The sequence below is a fragment of the Apteryx rowi genome, unplaced genomic scaffold (assembly GCF_003343035.1).
Source record: "Apteryx rowi isolate R43461 unplaced genomic scaffold, aptRow1 scaffold_91, whole genome shotgun sequence".
NCBI lineage: Eukaryota > Metazoa > Chordata > Aves > Apterygiformes > Apterygidae > Apteryx > Apteryx rowi.
This window is the reverse complement of record NW_020451216.1, coordinates 1,716,149-1,736,681: the sequence shown is the minus strand read 5'-3', so window position 1 is coordinate 1,736,681 and position 20,533 is coordinate 1,716,149. Positions and strand designations below refer to the sequence as shown.

Sequence of the window (20,533 nt, the reverse complement as noted above, 5' to 3'; positions counted from 1 at the left end):
TTGCTAGAGTGAATGTTAATCAACTAAAGTATAGTAAAATCTCAGAATTTTAAGCCATATGCTTAAATTGGAAACTTCTGGCATATTCATTACAGATTTTTTTTTTTTAATGTCATGAGTTAAAGATAATCTTATGTTTAATACCAAACAGGAAAAAATTWAAGGTTAGGGAGCATACCTTTTCTGCTGCATCAGGGTATTTGTTCATCAGAGGTTTTCATGTAGAATATTCACATAGCAAAATAAAAACAGAACCAATTTTGGGTTTTTGCTAATCGTTTTAACCATTTTATGCAAGTTTTAAGGGTGTGGGTGGGGGGGGTTGTTTGTTTGTTTTTGTTTTTTTTTAATACTAGCTACCTGATAATGCTGTGTTTTTCCTAGTAACTGTGGAAACTCTTCTGTATGCTAGGTTAAGAGTAAGGATTTGTTTAGTTGTTCATTCTTTTTGCAGGTAAAGAAAGCCTTTTTTGCCTTGGTGGCAAATGGTGTTAGAGCAGCTCCACTATGGGAGAGTAAAAAACAGAGTTTTGTAGGTAAGTAGATCTAACGTTTTTCAGGATTATTTGAATTTTCAGGGTGCTTCACTATGACAGAAGGTGATCAGGGCTAGCCATGGTCTAACATCCTAGAGATGTAGTGGTGAAAAATTTCTTTTACTCCTTACTCATAAAATGCTAGAGCTAATATTGAATGCTATAGATATTATCTCCGCAGAGTGGGGAAGAAAAAAAAAAAGAGCTGTGCGTTGCTTATTTTACGTCATGCAGCTCTCTCTAACATTACCATAATAATAATAATCTAAAATTAGAGCTATGTTGCAGTAGAAAAACAGGGTCATAGTGACAGTTATAAATACTATTATGAATATTTTGTGTGAGCAGGAATGTGGATTGAGGCTTCTTGGAAATGAATGGTAGATACTTTATAAAGTATTTCTTAAAATATTTTGAATCCATGGGGGAGGGAGCAGTAATTTTGTGCAGTACATCTCAGGAATGCTGTGTACCTTAATTTATATTTAATTTCAGTTTCTGTCTGTAACTGAGTTCTAGTCAATTAAAGCTGACCTCTGAATTAATTTTTCCCTTCCCCATTTCTTAGCTTCTTCAGTTTAGATGTAAGAGTAGTAATCAGTGGAGCAATTACATCTTCTCAAATTTAGAACTTGAAAGCTCAAAAAARATTAATATTTTCAGGTAACTAAACTAATTATCAATATTATGTTCAATAGCTTGGTGTTAGTGGTTAAAATGTATATACTATGGATGTACTATTTCTAAAAAGGAAAGTTGTATTTCAATACACGCATTGGGGATTACAGTGGATTGAGTGAAGAAATGTTTTAGTGAAGTTCTTTAACAGGTGATAATCAAGAAAATGGATCATACTATTTATTTTCTTCTTGCGTTAGATTCTGAGAGTCTGCCTGACTTGGCAAGTACTTAATGGGAAAGTTTTTTTTGTTCAAAAAGAAAATTAAAGGCAAGGCTAAACCTTAAATGTGTTTCAAAATCTCTTTTCTTTCCATTCCTTCGGGGGTGGATGCAGTCTGGATTCAAGGTTTTGCCTGGGTCAGTTTGAAAAAGAGAAGGAGAAGCACCTGGATTGTAGTTTTGAATATTAATTCAGACTCGTATGGTTTTTATTCTGAAATATTGTGTCAATGTGAAAATGAATATACATGGTTTTAAAATAATTGTTTATTCGCGTTGAACTAATAACAATGTACGTTACACAGATGTAATGTTTATTAAATTATGTATTGTGAATGTAAATAGAGGAATATATCTGGAAGTTATACACCTTAAGCATATGTCTGAAGAAATTCTTTTTTTATATATCACTTGTTACAGGGATGTTAACAATTACAGATTTCATTAACATACTACATAGATACTATAAGTCTCCAATGGTAAGTACCATGTTAAGCTATACTTTCATTGGTTGCCATATAGTACAGAAACTGAAATTTTGAACTGTTGTTTGAAGGATTAATTAATATTTGTTAAGTCTCTTGAAGCTTTGATGTGGCACAGATATACTAACTGATTTTTGGAAAGAAAAGATGTTTTTGTGGTCAAGTTAGTAGAATGGTATCTGTACATCTGGGGCTAGTTCCCAGCTTTGCTGTGGGCATCCTGTGATTTTATTTATTTATTTTTTTTTTGGACAGGTAACTTAATCTGTCTGCTTCAGTTATACATTTATAAACATGAGAGTTTTTTTGTTTTTCTTTTTGTGTGGCATTTAATAGGCATAATGACAGCCTTGGTTTTGGATACTAGGCTCTATTTAGTGGTACAACTAATACCTAATGTATTTGGGATGAAGGACCTAGCTAAAATATTCACTAAAAATTAAATGTAATTTTAAAAGTATGCAGGAAAATACTTGATTATTGGGTAGTGTTTATTTGTTTCTGTCCAGGCTGTTTCAAAATACCTGGTTGCTTCATGTTTCATAGTAATCGGAACCCTTTATAAAAGGAGAACTTCAACCAAAAACGGCTTTTTGGTTTTAAAATTACCTGAAAAAGTTCATCTTAGTTAAAAGATGATACGTTAATTACGTAGTGGTTCACATGTYTATATATAAAGTTATCTTTGGCTCCCAACTATAGCAGAGGTTGAGGGTTATTCTGAAAAGAGTATGCAGGGTTAAGTAGAATGCCAATTTACAGAGGCTCAGCTGGATTAAAAGGTTACTCTGTTGGAGCGAYGCTATAATACGAACAAGTTAAACTAGTTAAATACATGCAAATCTTTTAGCTGCCTGGCTGAGTTGCACAATCAGTTTGAGATCCCTTGACTTCAATTAACCATAATTTACCATTGCCGCTGGCAGTCTGTTGATGAAATTCTCTGGCTTACATGTTCATACAAACATTTACATCACTTTCTTATTCTTTTCAAATCACAATTCTCTCACTACCAATTAAAGTATACCTACCGTGTTTTATTAGCTAAAAAATCAAGAACGGTTGGGTAAAAATGATAACTGATTTAGGAGGCTTTTCAAGGCTAGTTGATCAAGTTCATTTTATAACTTATAATGAAATATCTTGTCAGTTGCATATAGTTTTGTGCACTATCCTTTCTTGCTGTTACAAAAAAGAGATTTTTTTTTTTTCTTGGGGATTTATAGAAGAAAAAGAAAATTGGAAGTGATTGCACACTGATAACTTTTCCTTACAGTTGTTTCCATATTGTAGGGATTCTCAACCTTCAATAATACTAGTTTTTCCATATAATTTTACTTAAGATCTGCATGTTGGCACTCCTATTTACATTGTCCAGCATCTTATTCCATAGGTTGTGCTTAAAATAGTCTCTGTGCGAGGAAAGGGGGATAGTTGAGTGAAGCAGCAGCTTTTGACTTAAGTGATGCAGTCTTCTATAAAAGAAGTAAAAAAGTCTGTTTTGTATCCAGAGGTACTTCAATTTTAATAAGAATCATATATTTGGCCTAATTTTGCCCAAGTATTTTAGTTCTTTATGTTACTAAGTTCTTACTAAGTTCTTTAGTTCTCTATGTGATGTGATGCAACATGCTGCTGTTCATGTGCTAGAGGATATTTTTAAATGATTGATAAGGAAAGTTCATAAAGTTTCTAATGTGGCTGAAGTGCTTAGCTTTAGCCTCATCTCATCAGCACCCAAGAAATTGTGATCATTTGAATAGACTGAACTGCCCTCTGTCTTATCTGCCTTTCTTTTGGCAAGTACCCTAAAAGACTCCTAAGGGTGGTTTGATGTTATAGCTGAGCTGACTCAAGGGGCAGCTGCCATCAAAAGGTGCAGATTTACCACATCCTTTGTCCAGTATCATTTGTTTATCTTTGCTGTGAGTCAGTTAAGGGAGCCAAACCATCAGAAAACTGATAACTTTTTATGTAGTTTTATTTATTTTTTTGCCTGTTTGCTTCCTTTAGCCAGCTCAACACAGGTCGGCATCGTTGCTGGCACAGGGGAAGTACTGGGAGCATGCCTGGCTTAGATGCAGTATCCCAAAACATTTGAAGAATTTAACCTTGGTAAAAGGTTAAACTTGAGAAGAAAAAATTATGTTTATATAATAGTGGTTCTTCTTGAAGGCTGATGGAACTGAGTATTAAACCAAGTGCTTTTGCTTGTGTGTAATCCAGCAACAGTAAAATTCATCTCTTTTAGCATTAACAAACCAAGTGTTCGGAGTGAGCTCTTTACTGGCTTGATTGTGGTAGGAATCATYAGCAGGTTTACTCTGGCATATTTATTTTAAGAGGAATAAAGTACCTGAGGGGATGCCTTTGAGTCTAGAAAAGATTTAGACTGCAAACCTAACTTCTAGATGCATAAAGATAGGTGAAAATCTTTCCTGTCCCTTGAGATGGCAGGTATGCTACCCTGCATGGGGCAGGATTGCCCCTTGCCTCTTGATATTGCCAGGAAATGTTCTTTTTGACTGGGCAATTAGTTACCTGGAATTCTTACTCTGTATCTTGCCTGCAATAAAATGTAAGGAAATTATTCAAATCTAAATGACACTGTTAATAATTTGTTGTTTGAAATTAATACTTTGAATTACAAACTTTGCATCTACCCATTGTAGGTTCAGATCTATGAACTGGAGGAGCACAAAATAGAAACCTGGAGGGGTAAGAATATTTATTACTTGATTGCTAATTGAAAATTTCCTAATCTTTTTTTGGTATAGTGGATTTTCATTTACTCGCAGACTTAGCTCGTCTCTCTCTAAGTACTGTTTAATGAAAACAGAGATAGTAAGAGTTGGTCTGCTTGCTCCTGCTGTTTATTTTTCCACTAGAAGCCACGTGTGAACTAGGGTGATATGTGCTATATACTGTTTTACCACTCTTGTGTGATAAGCACCATCTCACTTTTTTTTTCCCCTTTAAGAAAGCCRATTCTGAATAACAGCTGAAATTTAATTGTCTTGTTCTTGTTGCTCAGAAGAACTATAAGAACTGGGTCAGGCCACTGGTCCGTCTGGCCTGGTGTCCCTTCTGAGACGTTGGGGTTGGTGTTCAGGGAGAGCGCGCAAACCTGACCGCTGCCTGTGATCCTTTCCCCTCGCGCTTCCCAGTCTGTACAACTACTGTGTTAGGTCTGTTAGAGCCCCTGCCCTGTCCTTTTAATAACCATTTGTGGGCCTGTTAGATCCTTAAATTTGTCTAATCCCTTTTTGAACTTGCAAATACGGTCTGCCTTCACAACCACCTGTGGCAGCAAGTTCCAGGCGTTCGCTGCTTGTTGTGTGAAGTGGGTTTTTTTTGTATTTTAAGTTTAATGTCCTCCTAGCTTCAGTGAGTGCCCCGTTGTTCATGTATCGTGGGATGTGAGGGACAGTTCCACATTCAACTTGCCCGCTTCTTTGTTTTTTGAGATTCCTGTAAATCTTAATCTCCTCTCCAAACTGAAAAGTCCTGGTCTTTAGTTTCTCTTCATGAGCTCCTGCATCTCCTTGGTTATTTTGGTTGCTCTTGTATAAAAAAAGAAAAAAGAAACTGGAGTAAGGGGGTGCGTATGGCTGTAGAGTTGATACATACAGCCAGAACGGGAGTAGATATGAGCCAGGATGCAAGAATGAACGGATGAGAATATGGATTGAATGAACTGACGGGTGAGCAGCAAATTGTGCCTGAGTTGCGGGGTGTGAGTAGAAATCCATAAATATGGCTGGGKGTGAAGTGCTGAATTTGGGGAGTAAGTTTTGGGGAGAAACTGATCATCTGCCATGTTACGTATACGGAAGCACTCTATGAAAGTTTATGTAGCAGACTCTTTCAGAAAAGAGGGAAATAGTAAAGTAAGATTGTTTCTGATGTTGTAGTGACCCCTGGTGGTAGTATTTCCCTTGACTCAGTTTAATGCTTGTTTTAAAACCATTTGATTATTTTAATGTATCTTTAATAAGAAGAACATGCAGCAGACAGAAGAAGCTGGTAGACTATCTAAAATAACTTATATATATATGTGTCTTTCATCCCATTAATTTTGTACTAAGGAACTTATAAAAATGGTAACGCTTTCATATAAAATGGTAATGGAGTATTAATTTTCTGTACACAGAGCTTTATTTACAAGAGACATTTAAACCTTTAGTGAACATCTCCCCAGATGCAAGGTAGGATTTTGCTTTTCATTYTGCTTAACTTTAAATAACCTAACTCCATCTCAACTCTGAATTTAAGGCTGCTTTATGAAAAAAGAAACAATTTCTATTGTAAACCAGAGTACGATAACAAATGAATGTCTCAATATAATCAAGAAGCCGTGGGTGCGTTATGTTGTGTGTAAAGACTTTAATTGCCCCAAAAAGATAGCTTTTGCTTTGCCTTTTGTCTTTTATCAGTCTATTTGTTCAGGTAAACGAATTAGACATATGCCAATTGAATCAAAATTAATTGCCCCCACATATGCAAAAAAGCAGCATGATGACCCTTCAAAGTATGCTCCTTGGGTATGTTTCATGAGAAGTAAAAACTGTAAAGAGCCTTTTAGCTGTCTTGCTTTCAGTCAGTCATAATAATTGAAAGCTTACTGTACTTCCTTTTACTGAGGGAAAGATAATATCCCTGCTTTTTGTTTTGCTCTGCTACTAAGTTGTGTTCATTAAAATATAAATGACTGTCCTTAGTTCAGTAGGTATCATTTCAAATTCCTTCCAAACAATAGTTTTTAAACTGCAATTATACCTTAGTTACTAAAAGTAACTTGAGAGATAGCTTTAGCAGATCATTTTACCCTTCTCCTGTTTGTGATTTAGTAGTACTGAAGTTAACTTTCCTTCAGTTTTTGGACTGGGACTGCTTATATCCTGTGGAAGGAAACCGATAAAGGGAACACTAGTGATTACACGAAGTAATGATTTACTTTATCCTGGGCAGGAACGTGCTTAAGTTGTAACTGGTCACAAAGCATACCGTAAGAGAATGAAATAGTGCAACTACTTTCAGTCTAAGGTGCAGCAGCAGAAACATTTGGAAAAAAAATAAGATGCAATAGGACATGTATAAAAAGCTACTGCAGGTCAACTTAAGATTAATCCAGAAAGAGACTTGGGCTCTGTGGCAGTGGGACTGCAACACTGCACTCCTACGTGTTTGCTCCGGGAGTGGAATCTGYAGGGCAGTGTCGGGAATTTCGGCTCCATGTACATGGATGGGGATAGCTGATGCCTGCAATGTACTCATAACGCAAAACGTGTTGTGTGGGGGTAGAAGCCTAAGCCACCAAGTAGGCATTTATCAAAGTTCTTATGAACTTTATAACATACTAATTTATTATAAGTGGTGGTCAGCTGTTTTTATCAGTCTTAGTAAGTCAAAGAAAAAAATCAGTGGTACTTGCAAGAAGAATGGGATTATATAGCTTGGCATATTGCTACATCGTGGTCCGCAGTGTTTGGAGGAATGTTTCAGATCTTCTGAGAATAAATTCTCTCCAGTTCCCCAATGATAATGTAGTGGAATGATTAGATAATTGAGATGCATTAAAGGCAGGAGAACTCCGATTTTCACTGTTTTTGTCTCTGACGGAAGTATCCTTTATGGGAGAAGGGATTCTGTCAGCACAACAGTCACTGGGGAAAAAAACTTTAGACGTAAGACTTGTGAAGGAATGTTTCTGCTTTCCTTTCTACCATAGAAAGTCACTCTTCCTCTTGTTTCTTRTTGATATTAAATGTTCATGAGTATATTATTACAGGTTTGTTTGCAAAATGCAAAAAGCTGTAAAGATAATGCAAATAATTACTCGTCAAATGTATTTTGTATGGGTTTGTAAATGTGCATATATATTATTTGACATTGCTCATTGTCAGCCAGAATTCATTACAAATTTAATGTTTTCTCCTCAGCCTTTTTGATGCTGTATATTCACTGATCAAAAACAAAATCCACAGATTGCCGGTTATAGATCCTGTCAGTGGGAATGCACTTTATATACTTACCCATAAAAGAATTCTCAAGTTCCTCCAGCTTTTTGTAAGTATTTGAAGATGTACTTTTGCTTAACAGATTTTCAGTACAAATCTATAACGTTAAGTAATTTAAGGCTTAGTGTGGAAACTTGTTGATAACCTTTCATAGTTGAACACTTTGGTGTGTGTCTGTGTGTATCTTTTTCTTGATAATAGAGAAAGTAAGCTTGATATAGGAACTATATGGTACTTTTATTTTGCTCGAGTTATGTGGAGAAAGCTAAATAGCCAACACAAATGTCTGTGCTATTCGAGTATTTTGTTGTCCTTCCTCGAAGAACTGCGCAGTGCCAGAAGCTTGTTTGATTACATGAACAGAATAACAAACTTGTCTCCCAGAGACTAGATGCRATTGTTGTAGCTTAAGTGCAGGTGAAAAGGGAGTGTAAAGATTATCATAACTCACTGTAGTACGTTAGTTACAGGAATGGATAGGAGGCGACACAAAGTAATATAATTTTGAAATAAGCGTGCAGCATGTAGTATCTTTTGCTGTCCCTTCTCTTCAGTTTCAGTGGAAATAATGACACAGCTTAGGATCAAAAGCTTTTAGTGGTTTACTACAAAAATAAACTTCTAAGTAAAAAATTGAGAGTTATATGGTCTTAATTTAGAGCTACTTTGAACAGAAGTAATGCTTTTAGGTCGGAGCTTGTTTTGGTTTTACATTGATTTAGTAGCAGATTACTGTAGCAACCTGTCACAATCGTTTGGATTCTGTAGATGGATGCGTGAATACCAATTTCCTCACGTAAATAACTGTCACGTGGAGACCTGCTAGCTGTAATGTATCTTGCAGAAGACTGCCCTGTAAATACATTCATTCTGACCTTCCTAGATGTCAGAGATGCCAAAGCCTGCCTTTATGAAGAAGAATTTGGATGAACTTGGGATAGGAACTTACCACAACATTGCCTTCATACATCCAGACACTCCTATCATTAAAGCCTTGAATATATTTGTAGAGAGAAGGATATCGGCATTACCTGTTGTGGATGAGTCAGGTGTGTGTTAAGTCTTCTGTATACAGGAGTGTGGTAAGATAAATAGTGGTAAAACACTGGTTTGAGAGACCAGATATATTCTTCTTTTATTATTATTGCTATTGTCATTATTGTTATTAATATTAGGCCCATCAGGAAAGAAAAGGGAATATAAAGAAATATTTATGTAAGATCCAGGTTCATGGGCCTGAAAGAACTCATTATGGTTTATTTTTTGCTCTTGCCTTCTTGAGCTGTCTGTTTGATTCTGTTAACTGTAAGATAATGAATGATTGTAGCATGCAAGAAAAATAACTTTGTATTTTAAACACTCTGCTAATGTATGTTTTCCTTTTTAGGAAAAGTTGTAGATATTTATTCCAAATTTGATGTAATAGTAAGTATATATTTTAAATTCTGTAAAATATTTTTTTATATAGTATTTAAAAATGAATTCATTCATATGTCTGTTTCAGCTGTTTCATTCCTTAGCCTTTAATTAATGAACTGAATAAAACAGATTCAGCTCRCTCTGTACAGCATTTAAAAATAAAAAAAGGAGCTTCTAAGCTATCCTTAGTAATACTACTTACACACAGACATCTACTGCTCTGGACATTACCCAAAGTTAGATCCGGTTTTACCATTACAAAAGAGGCCCTAGGCTTTTTATATTTGTGTCTCTTCCTGAGACTGGACTTGCTTTTCCCAGCTGCTGCCCTTCTGCAGTCTGTTTTCAAGGAGTGAATGCAGATTTCTTCCTGCAGTCTTGACCTTTTAAGTGAATTAAAATTACCTGGTGCATTCTTTTGTGCGGGTCTCTGGATCCAGAGTGTTGCATCTGTATTTCTTCTGGCTTAGATCTAATTTAGGCCAGTATCCTGTTTTTTTTCCATCAGGAGTGCAACAGTGTACTTGGATTGATACCATAACGTGCCAACCTAGAGGGCCAGGGCTTTGCTGTTCTTGTATCTTTAGAAACTTGAAAATCTGRTTTCTCCTCCCTCCCTTTCTCCTCCCCCCTCATCCCCCACCCCGTGCAACTGCCTCTTAATTGGGAMGTTTGGAAGCTAAGTACCCCACTTGCTTACTCCATCAGTCCGCTAGTGATAATGAACAATCCCGATGTCTGAAACTCCGCACAGAATGCTCTCAGAAACATGGAGGACAGTCCCAAATGGAAAAATAGTTCAAGCTTGTATATATTTCTGGTTGCAAACAGTGCTTCTAATACAGAATGTTTCAAAATGTTGGTGTTTCTGCCTGTCTTCGGTTCTAGACTTCTGTCCTTTTGTTCTTCTAGATTATCTCTAATTCTGTGGAAGAGACTGTTCTGCCATAAAGGTTGGCCAAGGAATAGCTAGAAGCTGTAAAAGCAGGAGTTTTTTAACATATCCAAGGCCATGAAAGTTCACAGTTGATGGGTTCACTGTTTCAATTTAATTTTGCAATTTCATTAGTCTTTGAGACAGGACGTGCTTCCTTTATTTCCCATTCTTAGGAAAGACACCAAAAGGAAGAGGTTCCTTAGATAACTTTAAAAAGCCACTACCAAAAAGAAATGAAAAATGCAAATCTAAGTAATGAGACAACCAAAGTTCTATAATTTTTAGAGATGCTGGATGTTTTGATTGGAAAAACTATGTATTGGGAACCAGAAAAAACCACAAAGGCTTAAGGATGTAGTTGTTTACTGTCAGCTGGTTACATGGGAAAGAGTTAGGACATCTATTGATCATTTGTCCAGAATGAGTTTTTCCTCATATACAGTAGTTTGCCAATTAGCCAACGAGGGGAAAAAAATGATATTTTGTTCTTTATGCTATGGCATCCTTGACCATCTTTTGTACGTGGATGTGCTCTTGAATATATTCCTGAGAATAGGAAATAGCAGTTGCAGCCAATAAGTTGTTGCATATCTTTAAATCGCTTGATTTTTAAAATAAGATAATCAACTACGACCTGTGAGGTTTCCAGTCTTTCATCAGGCTGCTTCAACCTATCTTTAGATTTGTTTTTTGTTTTAAAGCTTGAAAAGTGTAATCTGAGCTTTCAACGAACATAGTATTTGGAAGATTCAACCTGGTGATTTTTAACCTTTAACTAAACATGTCAGCCATGTAGTTTAATCAGTGTTTTAAACTATGTCTGTAAATACAGCTAGCTAAGTTAACAGACTTTTTTGAGTTCTGTGAATCAATTTTACAGCTCTTGGGAGAGGAATAGGAATGGTGTGATGCTATAGAAATAGCTTTATATTACAGTAGATGCGTGGAGGTGACTTAAGTTTGGATGGGCTTTTTGTGTTCTCATGATGTCTGTCATTAAGAATTTGGCCTGAACTAAGCTACTTGCATCTTTGACCGTCTCAAAACTATCTTGTCCCACTTCAGTGTAATTGTTTAACCAGTCCAAGAACTTGACCATTCACAATAAATTCTAGCTCAAAATTAATTCCTCTTAAATGGAAACACTGGACCAAGCAAGGAAAAGATCTGTCTTTGTTCTTCCTTTAATGCTTCACTGCACAAAATTAATAGGCTAAGATGTGCCAACACTATCAAAACATCGCTGTAGTCTGTAAGAAGACTTCTCTGCAGTCCTAGGCTTGAAAGAATGTTTATTTGCAACTTGTCACTTGTGACTTAAATCTTGCTGTCACTAGGAGTGCAGTATACATAAATCCTTTGAGTTACTCTGAATCTAAACAAAGTCAAAATTTTAAATTATGTCAAAGCAATGAAATATCCATTTATATAATGTTCATGAGTAGTAATCTGCACCAAGAATACAAGACTGGAGCTGATGTCTGGGAAAGTCCCTTTCAGGCAGAATATAACTTTTGCAGGCAGTATGATAATTTTATATAGAATTTGGGCCTTGCCTGAAAAATAGCTCATGGGAGCAGTGGAACAGCTAATCACAAATAGAGAAAGCCTGACCTTTTTACTAGATGGTTAAGCCTGAAGTTTAGGCAGCTTTGAAGTTATTTGCAGCCAGTGTATATTTAACTGCTTCTGTGCTGATACCAAGTATCTTAGATAACACTTCTTTATTTGCTATGTTTCTACTGAATAACTGTATTCCTGTCTTCTCTTGTGTGACCTTTCGGCCCGCTTTCCTGAGCGACGCTCTTATTTCTGTGTCTTTTCTACTTTGAATTTCTTTTTTCTGGAACACAAGCAACCACAGTTTAAACAAACCTCACATCAAAGACCACATAAATGTTTTGTATGTTGGCATTAATGTTGCCGCATGTCTTTTGGTAATGCAGGATAATTTTTGCCTCTTTCTGGCTGCAAATGATTGTTGATAACTGTCCTCTGAATGATTAATGCATGCAGGTTTTTTTCCTCCTCTGTCAGATCAGACTGATATCTTTTGATAGAGCAAAAAGTCTTATTAGATCCTAGGTGCATGACCATATTCTTAACAATATTGCACCCTGTTAACACTATTCAAGTCCTCAAGGTCATCTACTTTATGTATAATAATCTGATCTGTTCTGAAGATGCCACCAGTGTTGTCTCATTCACAGATTTCATTAATATCTTCCTGCTCAGGTAAGAGAGAACAGGTATTCTCTTTGCGTCTCTCCTTCAAGGAGAACCTTTGCTGGTCTGGAGTCCTCTTACTACAGGCATGGTCCTGTTCTTAAAAGCCTGGGAGGTTAGCTTTCGAACTGTGTAAACCTTCTTACCTTAAGCGGTGGTGATGGATTTTGTTGTTAGTAATTTAAGTTGAAAATTATATGCTTTCTGGTGTCAAATGGCAGTGCCAGCATAGTCCAGGAGAGGGAGTGTGAGCTCAGAAGTAAGAAAGGTGAAGGAAACCTCCACTTAGATTTCCACTAAGACCTACCTTATGGGTCATGTTCAGAGCAGTGGGTGTCCTCCCCTACCCTCTGAAAAACAGAAGGAAGTTACATCTATATCTTCTTAAAGTCTCTAAAATCTGTAGAACTAGATCTTTATATTCTCTACTCCTCACGCAAAAGCAGGATGAGTGACATCAAGCCAAATACCAGATAGCAAAGTCAGAAGACTTTCATTGGCCTAATGCATATTGCAAAACATATTATTAATTAATCCAGTCTGTCATATGGTATTTAATATAATTGCATGCTTGATTGTTCCTACAAACTGAAACTGAAAAACATTTGCCTTGTTTAATGTGTGACTTGGAGTAAGCTCAGCTTATACCAGAAACGTGTGTCTACTTGATGTCAAAGTATTTATTGATTGATTGGTGAGTACTGAGATGTGTTTTGTGCCTTATTTTTCAGAATCTTGCTGCTGAAAAAACATATAATAACCTAGATATCACAGTGACGCAAGCCCTACAACACCGTTCTCAGTATTTTGAAGGTGTTGTAAAGTGTAGTATGCTGGAAACACTGGAGACCATTGTGGATAGAATAGTGAAGGCTGAGGTAAGCTTGCTTTTTATTTTTTCACTTAAGGTTAGAAGTTGTATGACCAAATAAATAATACAAATGCGTCCTTTCAAAGTCATTTTGATTACTTGAGGCAAATGCTTTTCTTATCTCTGTGTGTAGGTATCAGTTTGATTTATAGTCTTAGATCATGGATATTTATAAGGATGTTCAAAATATTATACTGTACATCCATAATTAGTTATTTGTGCATCTTGTGACTTGAACTGAACACAAAGGTTTTTGAATAAGTCAATTTTTTTCCAGTCTTGTCATAAGTTTTGCAGGCAACCAAACAATTCTTTAAGATACAACTTACAGTTAGGTTGATGTGGCCCATTATTCAGGAAATGTAAGGGGTGCAATTAGTTAATGCACATGGAATACTGCACTGTTGCCATACAAATACTGTGAAACTGGGGCAAAAAATTAATTCTTGTGAAGAAGCATGTACTGACTGCTCTCGTAAATGATTTATCTTTGTTTTTCTTCATTGTTTTGGTGCTATTTATCCTCTGTCTGCTGTAGTGCTGGGATCTATCTTATACAAAGGAGGAATGAATAAGTAGATCTTGTCCTCTTTATGCCCTTTTGCAGGAGAAAAGCAGTATTACCAGTTTCACTTGTCCCTGAGTCGTGATCAACTCCATTTTAGATTCTTCAACCTTTGTAATTACAAGAATTTTTTCATCTTTGGGGCCCTAACCGTAGATGTACTTAATCTGAGTAAAATCTGTACTTTATTGTATCCCCTTAGAATCTCCATTAGACAATTTTTATTTCTAACTTTCAGCATCTACTTGAGCTTTTACTGGAAACTTGAAATTTGTGTATCAGCAATGCTAAAATTCTTAAGTGTGGCTAATTTTTATTAATGTCCTCAGAGGCTTTAAATATTTTAAAGTAACACCTCCTACCCTTTAGTGCAGTCTAAGCATAGTGTGAGATTATAAATAAAAATGGATGAGTCAAAATTACAAGTTAGGCAGTAATCAATGCTGTTTTCAGCTGCCAGACAAGTGCTTGATCTTGCTGGAAGTGAAACAAACTGTCATTTTTTTCTTAAATCCATTACACTGAGAGAAGAAAAGATGATTAAATATGGATAATGTACAGAAGCGAATAACCCTGTCTAAAGCATCACTGACAGAGTTTTATCAAAAAGACAAAATGTAGAAACATTTCCCTCCCTTTTCCCCCATTCTGTCAGGTGGGTCACAACCGTTCAAATACAGAATCAAGACAGCTTTGGCTTTCCTGCTATCTTCTCTGTGGTGAAGATGAGGAAAAATTTTCTCTTCCCTTAACAATACTTGATAWATTTGATTTCCTAGGCTTCTGAAACTTTGATGACAAGGTATTGAGGCTGTACTGTTGCTTCAGCTGTAAAGTCAGCTTTCTGGAGAACACCAGCTCTTTCCAAATAGTGCTGGAAAAAGCAATCTCACCACTTGCCTTTTTTAATTTCTCTGTCATATTTCCTGGGGGGAAGAGTGTAAACAGAAGATAGCTCTGAGCAGTGACTGGGAAGAAATTGTTAAATGCTGTGTTTTAACATAACTGCTTTATTCAACCAAGTGTGAAATATGGCTGCTTCTATTAAAGCTGTAATCTAGTTATCTRTTTGAGCTTTCAGCCAGATAGTATACTTCTGTTGGTGTGAAATTTGATTATTTGAACTTTGAATAGTGAAGAGAGAGGTAATTCACTTATGTAACAAATAAACAAGTAGTAGGTGCTCAGCTTTTGACAAACAGATTTTGGGAGATGGTTTACTCATGAGCTGGTTCAGCTGTGATGTTTAGTTTATAAAACTGTGCCAAGTTGCCCTGGGCTCTGGTGCAAGAACTGAGATAGGACACTCTGCCTGTTTTACTACAGACCATCGCTGCTGCAGCCCACTTTGGCCGATGAGCCTCAGGATATAGCGTTATCACCTACTTGAAAAATGAAACCACTGATACAGGCAAAAATTGTTTAAAAACAAATAAAAAAAGTCCCTAACACAAGGACTAAAGTTTTACAGTGTGAAATGTTTCATAAAACAGATTTGTAAGGATAAGCTCATTATTTAAAAATACAGTCTTATTGTTCATAAATCTAGTTTTGTTCCACGTTGTATCCTTTTCTCCTTCAGTAACTCCACACTGAGTTTGCATAGTTAAATGATATCTTTTTTTCTGTCTTCATGCAGAATTGTGATTTTTAAAAATGGCCCAGCATTCAGCCTCATTTATATAGTCTTATGAGAAAGGTTTGGTTAAACACAGTTTGGACGTGTCAGGGTTCGGCAAGTTTGTGCTGTGCATCTCCTCCCTGAGAGTGGTTCTCAGAATGAAGCTTGACTTTGTTTGTTTGTTTGTTTACTTATTTGAGATCCCAGGCTAGAGCTGAGCAGAGCCTGTAAGTTGCAAAAAAGTGTGTTGTATTTCTGTGGAATCCTCTAAGCTTTTTTTATTATGGTTTTGGAAACTCTTGGGGTCAAAACTTCTTTAAACATATATGTAGTGATGTCTGAGAAACTTTTTTGAGAGCAGAAACTAAGTATTTTTGAAAGGCCTAGRTCTTGGTTCACCTGTCATTTCAAATCTGATTTTGTTGCTGTGTCAAACCACTCTGTGCTTTTTAAAGATGCACTTGTTTTTATCTGGGTCAGGTAAGCATGTTTGTATTGCTGTGTGAGACTAATAATGATAACAACTTGAGCAGTTCTTTCTTCTTCTACTTGCCTTTATATGTCATTGCTGCTTTGTTGTTGTTGTTGTTGTTGTTGTTCTGCTTTGCTTTAGCTATTATTTCATAAATCAGAAAACTCTCTCTGAGCATGTTTTCTCTACTTGCAGGTGCATCGTTTGGTGGTAGTGAATGAAGCAGATAGCATTGTGGGTATCATCTCCCTTTCTGACATTCTACAAGCTTTGGTACTCACACCAGCAGGTATGGACGTTGTCCTCTGACCTCTGCAATAAGTCTTTTGGTTGTGACCAAAGGTATAGCCTGCTGGTTTTAGTTTGTTTGTTGATGACAATAACAAGTTTTACTACTACCGAAACTTCTGATTTTAAAGTTTCGTTAACTACTTGATCGTATTTTCATATATACTTTCTCTTCAGGAAAAAAACAGGCAAAATACTTAACTGTCAGTCTTTATTCCATGTTTCATGAATGTCACTGCAGTTAACGCATCTCTGTTTTAGAAAAATGGATTTGGTTAATGCCTTAACAGGAAAGAGAGGATGAGGTCTGAATGTTGCATGTATAGACAACATCTGCCTCAGGCCACTTTTCCCATCTTCCTGAATTTCTGTACTCTTGGCAAAGTGTGGACACAGCTGTGCTTTCCACTAGCTCTACAAAACCACCTCCATGGAGCACTGCAGTTGTCCGGCTATGCTGTGGGTTTCTCTTGGCACAACTATGTCAGTGAGAGACCTCATCGGAGACTGTCAGAACTATTCCAGTAGAAATCTCTAGTGTGTTATTAAACATGATCAGGTCCCCTTTAACAAGAGTTTCCAACAATAGGTTTAATTATTTCTGCTACTTTTAAGTTTGTTTTTTTGTTTGTTTTTGCCTAAGTTACTAATTAGTTTCATTTTCTTAATTGTAACTTCTCTTGGATCACATAAATAACTACAGTGTCACAACAACTAACGCAAAGCCTTCTTTCGGCTTTGTGAGGAAGACAGAAAATGTCCTAAGGATTCAAATATTACCTTCAAAAATATTGGGCTAAGCAAACAGCTGAAAATGTCCTACAAAAACAAAAGTCTAAATGTAAGCTAAATTGGGGTCTTTCGCTTGCACTGATAACATGATAATATAAAAGCTTTCTTTCTCCATAGATTTAAACAAAGCTAATGTAGTTTTTAAAATAGTAAAATTTCTCCTCTAAGAAGCAGTAATCAGTGATATTGCTGGAGGTACTATGTCAGTGCATCTGGTCCATTTTAATGACCTGGAAGAGCAAGTAACCCAGATTTCTGTGAAAGCCATGGATGAATATGAGAAATCAGCCCAAAAGCCTGATTGAAAGGGACTCCTTGCCTAGGAGGAGAATGGTGGGGTAGATATGATTTGTAAGAGGGAGCAATAAAGAAAGATAATCAGAAGGGGGCTCTCCAGGCAGAGGAGGTTGCTCCCCTGAGGACTGGAGGCAAGTGCTACCTGATCCAAGGAGGGTAGAACTTTTAGTTATTGCTAATGGAGCAAAGTCCAGACACAAAAGATTGATCTGGATAGGGACAAACTAAGAGATTTGTTATACTGGAATTACACAGACACTTAAGTACAGCTCTGTGAGCTGATATAACTGCCCTGTAATAGGAAAGGGGAGTTCCTGCTCCCCATGCTCTGGGCCATAGGCTTCTGGTGCTTAGCCTGAGCTCATGAGACCCCTCTATGAGCTGCTTTAACTCCTTGATCTAGCAGAAAACTGACTCGGCCAAAAAGCTGCACAGTTTTGCTGGTTTAGCAGACTAAATTCGCTGGCAGAAGGGTCCAGTGAGCACAGCAATTAAAGCAACAGAAGGGGTAGGATTATGCCACCAGAAGAGATGGGGCAAGTAAGGTGCGTTTTAGGAGCAGCTGGGCATTAGATTGCAGTTCCACAGGCAACTGGGCCAATCCAGGGCTGTGATTTATCTGATTAAATGCAGATGGTCTGCAACGTAGATCTAGTTGATGGAGTTTAGTGTGTGATTTGCCTCTTAAAGTAGATGCGTAAGAATGATCAGATAAATCATGCCCTAAAAGTATCCATTTCTCCTCAGTGACAAGAGAGGATAATGTTTTGACTGGCAAGAATTAAGATCAGTTTGTCTTAGAACAAGATATCAGTTCTGATGTGAAAACTTGATGTATTTAATGATGTATTTAATGGAATTTTCAGTGTTTGACTCCAACTCCAGAGACCAGGAATCTCTTGCCAGCAACCTGGTTGTGACGAGTAGTAACTCCAGGCTGCTGGCAAGAGATTCCTGGTCTCTGGAGTTGGATGCTGAAGCCAGACTCACGACRGGGTTCAGTCATTGCCCAGCATGTAGCTAGCTTGAGTAATTGGAGAAGAGGCAAGATGCTACACAGGTCTGTGGAGTTCTTCTGAACAGGTCTTTCAGATGCTTACTCTAATTAGACCAATTTCTCCTGGCTCAGAGGCAGACTCTATCAATGTAGTGTAGTTAAAATAGATTGTCCTCAGATAAGACCTCATTTTGAGGCTGTTAAGGTGATTACTCTTGTTTTTTAAGCAGACAGGAAGGTTTTGTTTAGTTTTTTTTGGGGGGTGGGGTGGGGTGATGGTCTTCTGTTTGCCTGGGGAGGTATATGGTTTCCCTCCACCCTGTGCTGAGGGTCTTGGAAACCAGTTCTAGCAACTTGCCAGAAGAGTCTTACTTAGAGGATTACATCTGAATTACCAGTGAAGTCAGAAGCAATAGCGGTCTAGATGCCTTCCTCACTCAGCTGATGTTACCATTTCCTAATCCTGAAGTGTATTCTTCATAAATGGTATCCAGTACTAAGATTGTGGTACTTGGGGAGGCAAAGTGGCAGCATTCAGTGTGAGCAATGCTCTTSCATGACTTAAGCTGTCTACACAGGGGAATCACATGTGCTTTCCTCTTCTGTTAACAGGTGCCAAACAGAAGGAGAACGAAAGTGAATGACTGCTGTGAATGTATAAACATTTGTAGGAGAACTTGAACAAAGTTTCTGGGTCAAGTTTGTCTCAAGAACAGTGACTGCAATAGAACAGAGCAGAATGGTTGAGAATGTGTATTGGGACTTAGTGATGGATGATGAGTCTATTCCCCCCAGTGATGTCGCAAAAAAGCAGCATGACAAAAGCTTATGTTAAAATGTAGGCTTGTATTTCAAAATGTCTTCAAAACATTTGCTGGAAGACTTCACATGATGTCCTTCATTAAAATGCACTGTATTCTGAAACTTTTTCATTTTGTATTTGACAGAAGTCACTGGTCAGCAATGGATATATGTGACATAAGGCAAGTGTATGGCATATTCATATCATAGTGCCTTATGTCAAAATACAGCAATATGTCATCACTGTTGCCCATCACTGTCAAAGGAAGTATTGTGCTAAACGAGACACTGTATTTGAATGTGAAAGTCTTTAAACCTAAAACCAAATCAGTTTCAGTTCTCATTAGATTTGTCATAAAAGCTGTAATTTGAATATTGGTAGACTTCTTTAAAACTTTAATGACAGTTTTGTGTTAAATGTTGCATTCTGAACTGAGATGTAAAACGAGACTGATTTTAAAAAACAGCTTTATTTATTTTTACTTTCATGACAATTTTTTACACATCTTTGGTGGATAGCTAAAATTTCACCATATCCATTAATAAACTGTTGATTGTTATACAAACAAGTGGTAGATTTTTCTCATTATTTAAACCATTGGAGTTGCAGAAGCTGTGGCCTGTTGATCAGTCCATATTACTTAAGTTGAAGATTGCAGAAGCATGCATCAAAAGTGGTCTGTACTGTAATACACAGGCACATTGGAGGAAATCAAGTGCCAGAGAACAATGCTTTCCTCTGTATTAAAGTATAAAACGATGTTTGTAAGACTAAAATGAACCTTTTTATTGTATATGATTTGTACAGAAGTGGAGGAGTGAGGAAAGCTGTGGGTTTTTATGCTAATGTAAATGTACTGTAAAGTTTGAAGATAAGATCTTTTTTTTTATAATTGTAGATTCTTGTAGATGGACGAAATTAAACCCTACAACATCAGTTTGTTTTTAACAGTTCTTGCCGAGTTCTTTTGCATGTATGACATGTACGTGCATTTTGGTTAGTGTAAACTAGGTACAGAAGCAGTCTTATTTTCCTTCTACTTTAAAGGCAGCTTATGCCAATTAATACATGTAGTATTTCTTTTGAAAATACTATACTTCTAGCATGAATCTGTACTGGAATAATGACAGTAAACTGGCCAGTTATTTTTTTCCAGTTATAAACATTGAGGTAGAATGCTAACAGTTTTCAGTTATATTACAAAATGTGAGGTTTTTAAGAGTAATGCAAAAACCTCAAAACTCTTCACTTTCTATAAGAACTTAAATTTTGATCTAAATGTGTGGAAATTTTGTTTTTAGTGGC

The 20,533-nt window shown here is 36.7% G+C and overlaps 1 protein-coding gene across 2 annotated transcripts in view; it reads left to right on the top strand.

The window, feature by feature from the left end:
• PRKAG2 (protein kinase AMP-activated non-catalytic subunit gamma 2) overlaps positions 1–20,176 on the top strand; it is a 228,256-nt gene extending 208,080 nt beyond the window's left edge. The window contains exons 7-16 of one of the 2 annotated variants that reach the window (XM_026091566.1): positions 455–536; positions 1,857–1,915; positions 4,594–4,639; positions 6,075–6,129; positions 7,864–7,990; positions 8,825–8,990; positions 9,329–9,366; positions 13,255–13,401; positions 16,248–16,341; positions 19,039–20,176. In XM_026091566.1, the coding sequence (XP_025947351.1) occupies positions 455–536; positions 1,857–1,915; positions 4,594–4,639; positions 6,075–6,129; positions 7,864–7,990; positions 8,825–8,990; positions 9,329–9,366; positions 13,255–13,401; positions 16,248–16,341; positions 19,039–19,070 (846 nt within the window). In that variant the 3' untranslated portion in view covers positions 19,071–20,176. Of the gene's footprint in view, positions 1–454; positions 537–1,856; positions 1,916–4,593; positions 4,640–6,074; positions 6,130–7,863; positions 7,991–8,824; positions 8,991–9,328; positions 9,367–13,254; positions 13,402–16,247; positions 16,395–19,038 lie in introns of both variants that reach the window. The other variant, XM_026091565.1, reaches the window with a different exon arrangement.
• Positions 20,177–20,533: the final 357 nt, after the last annotated feature.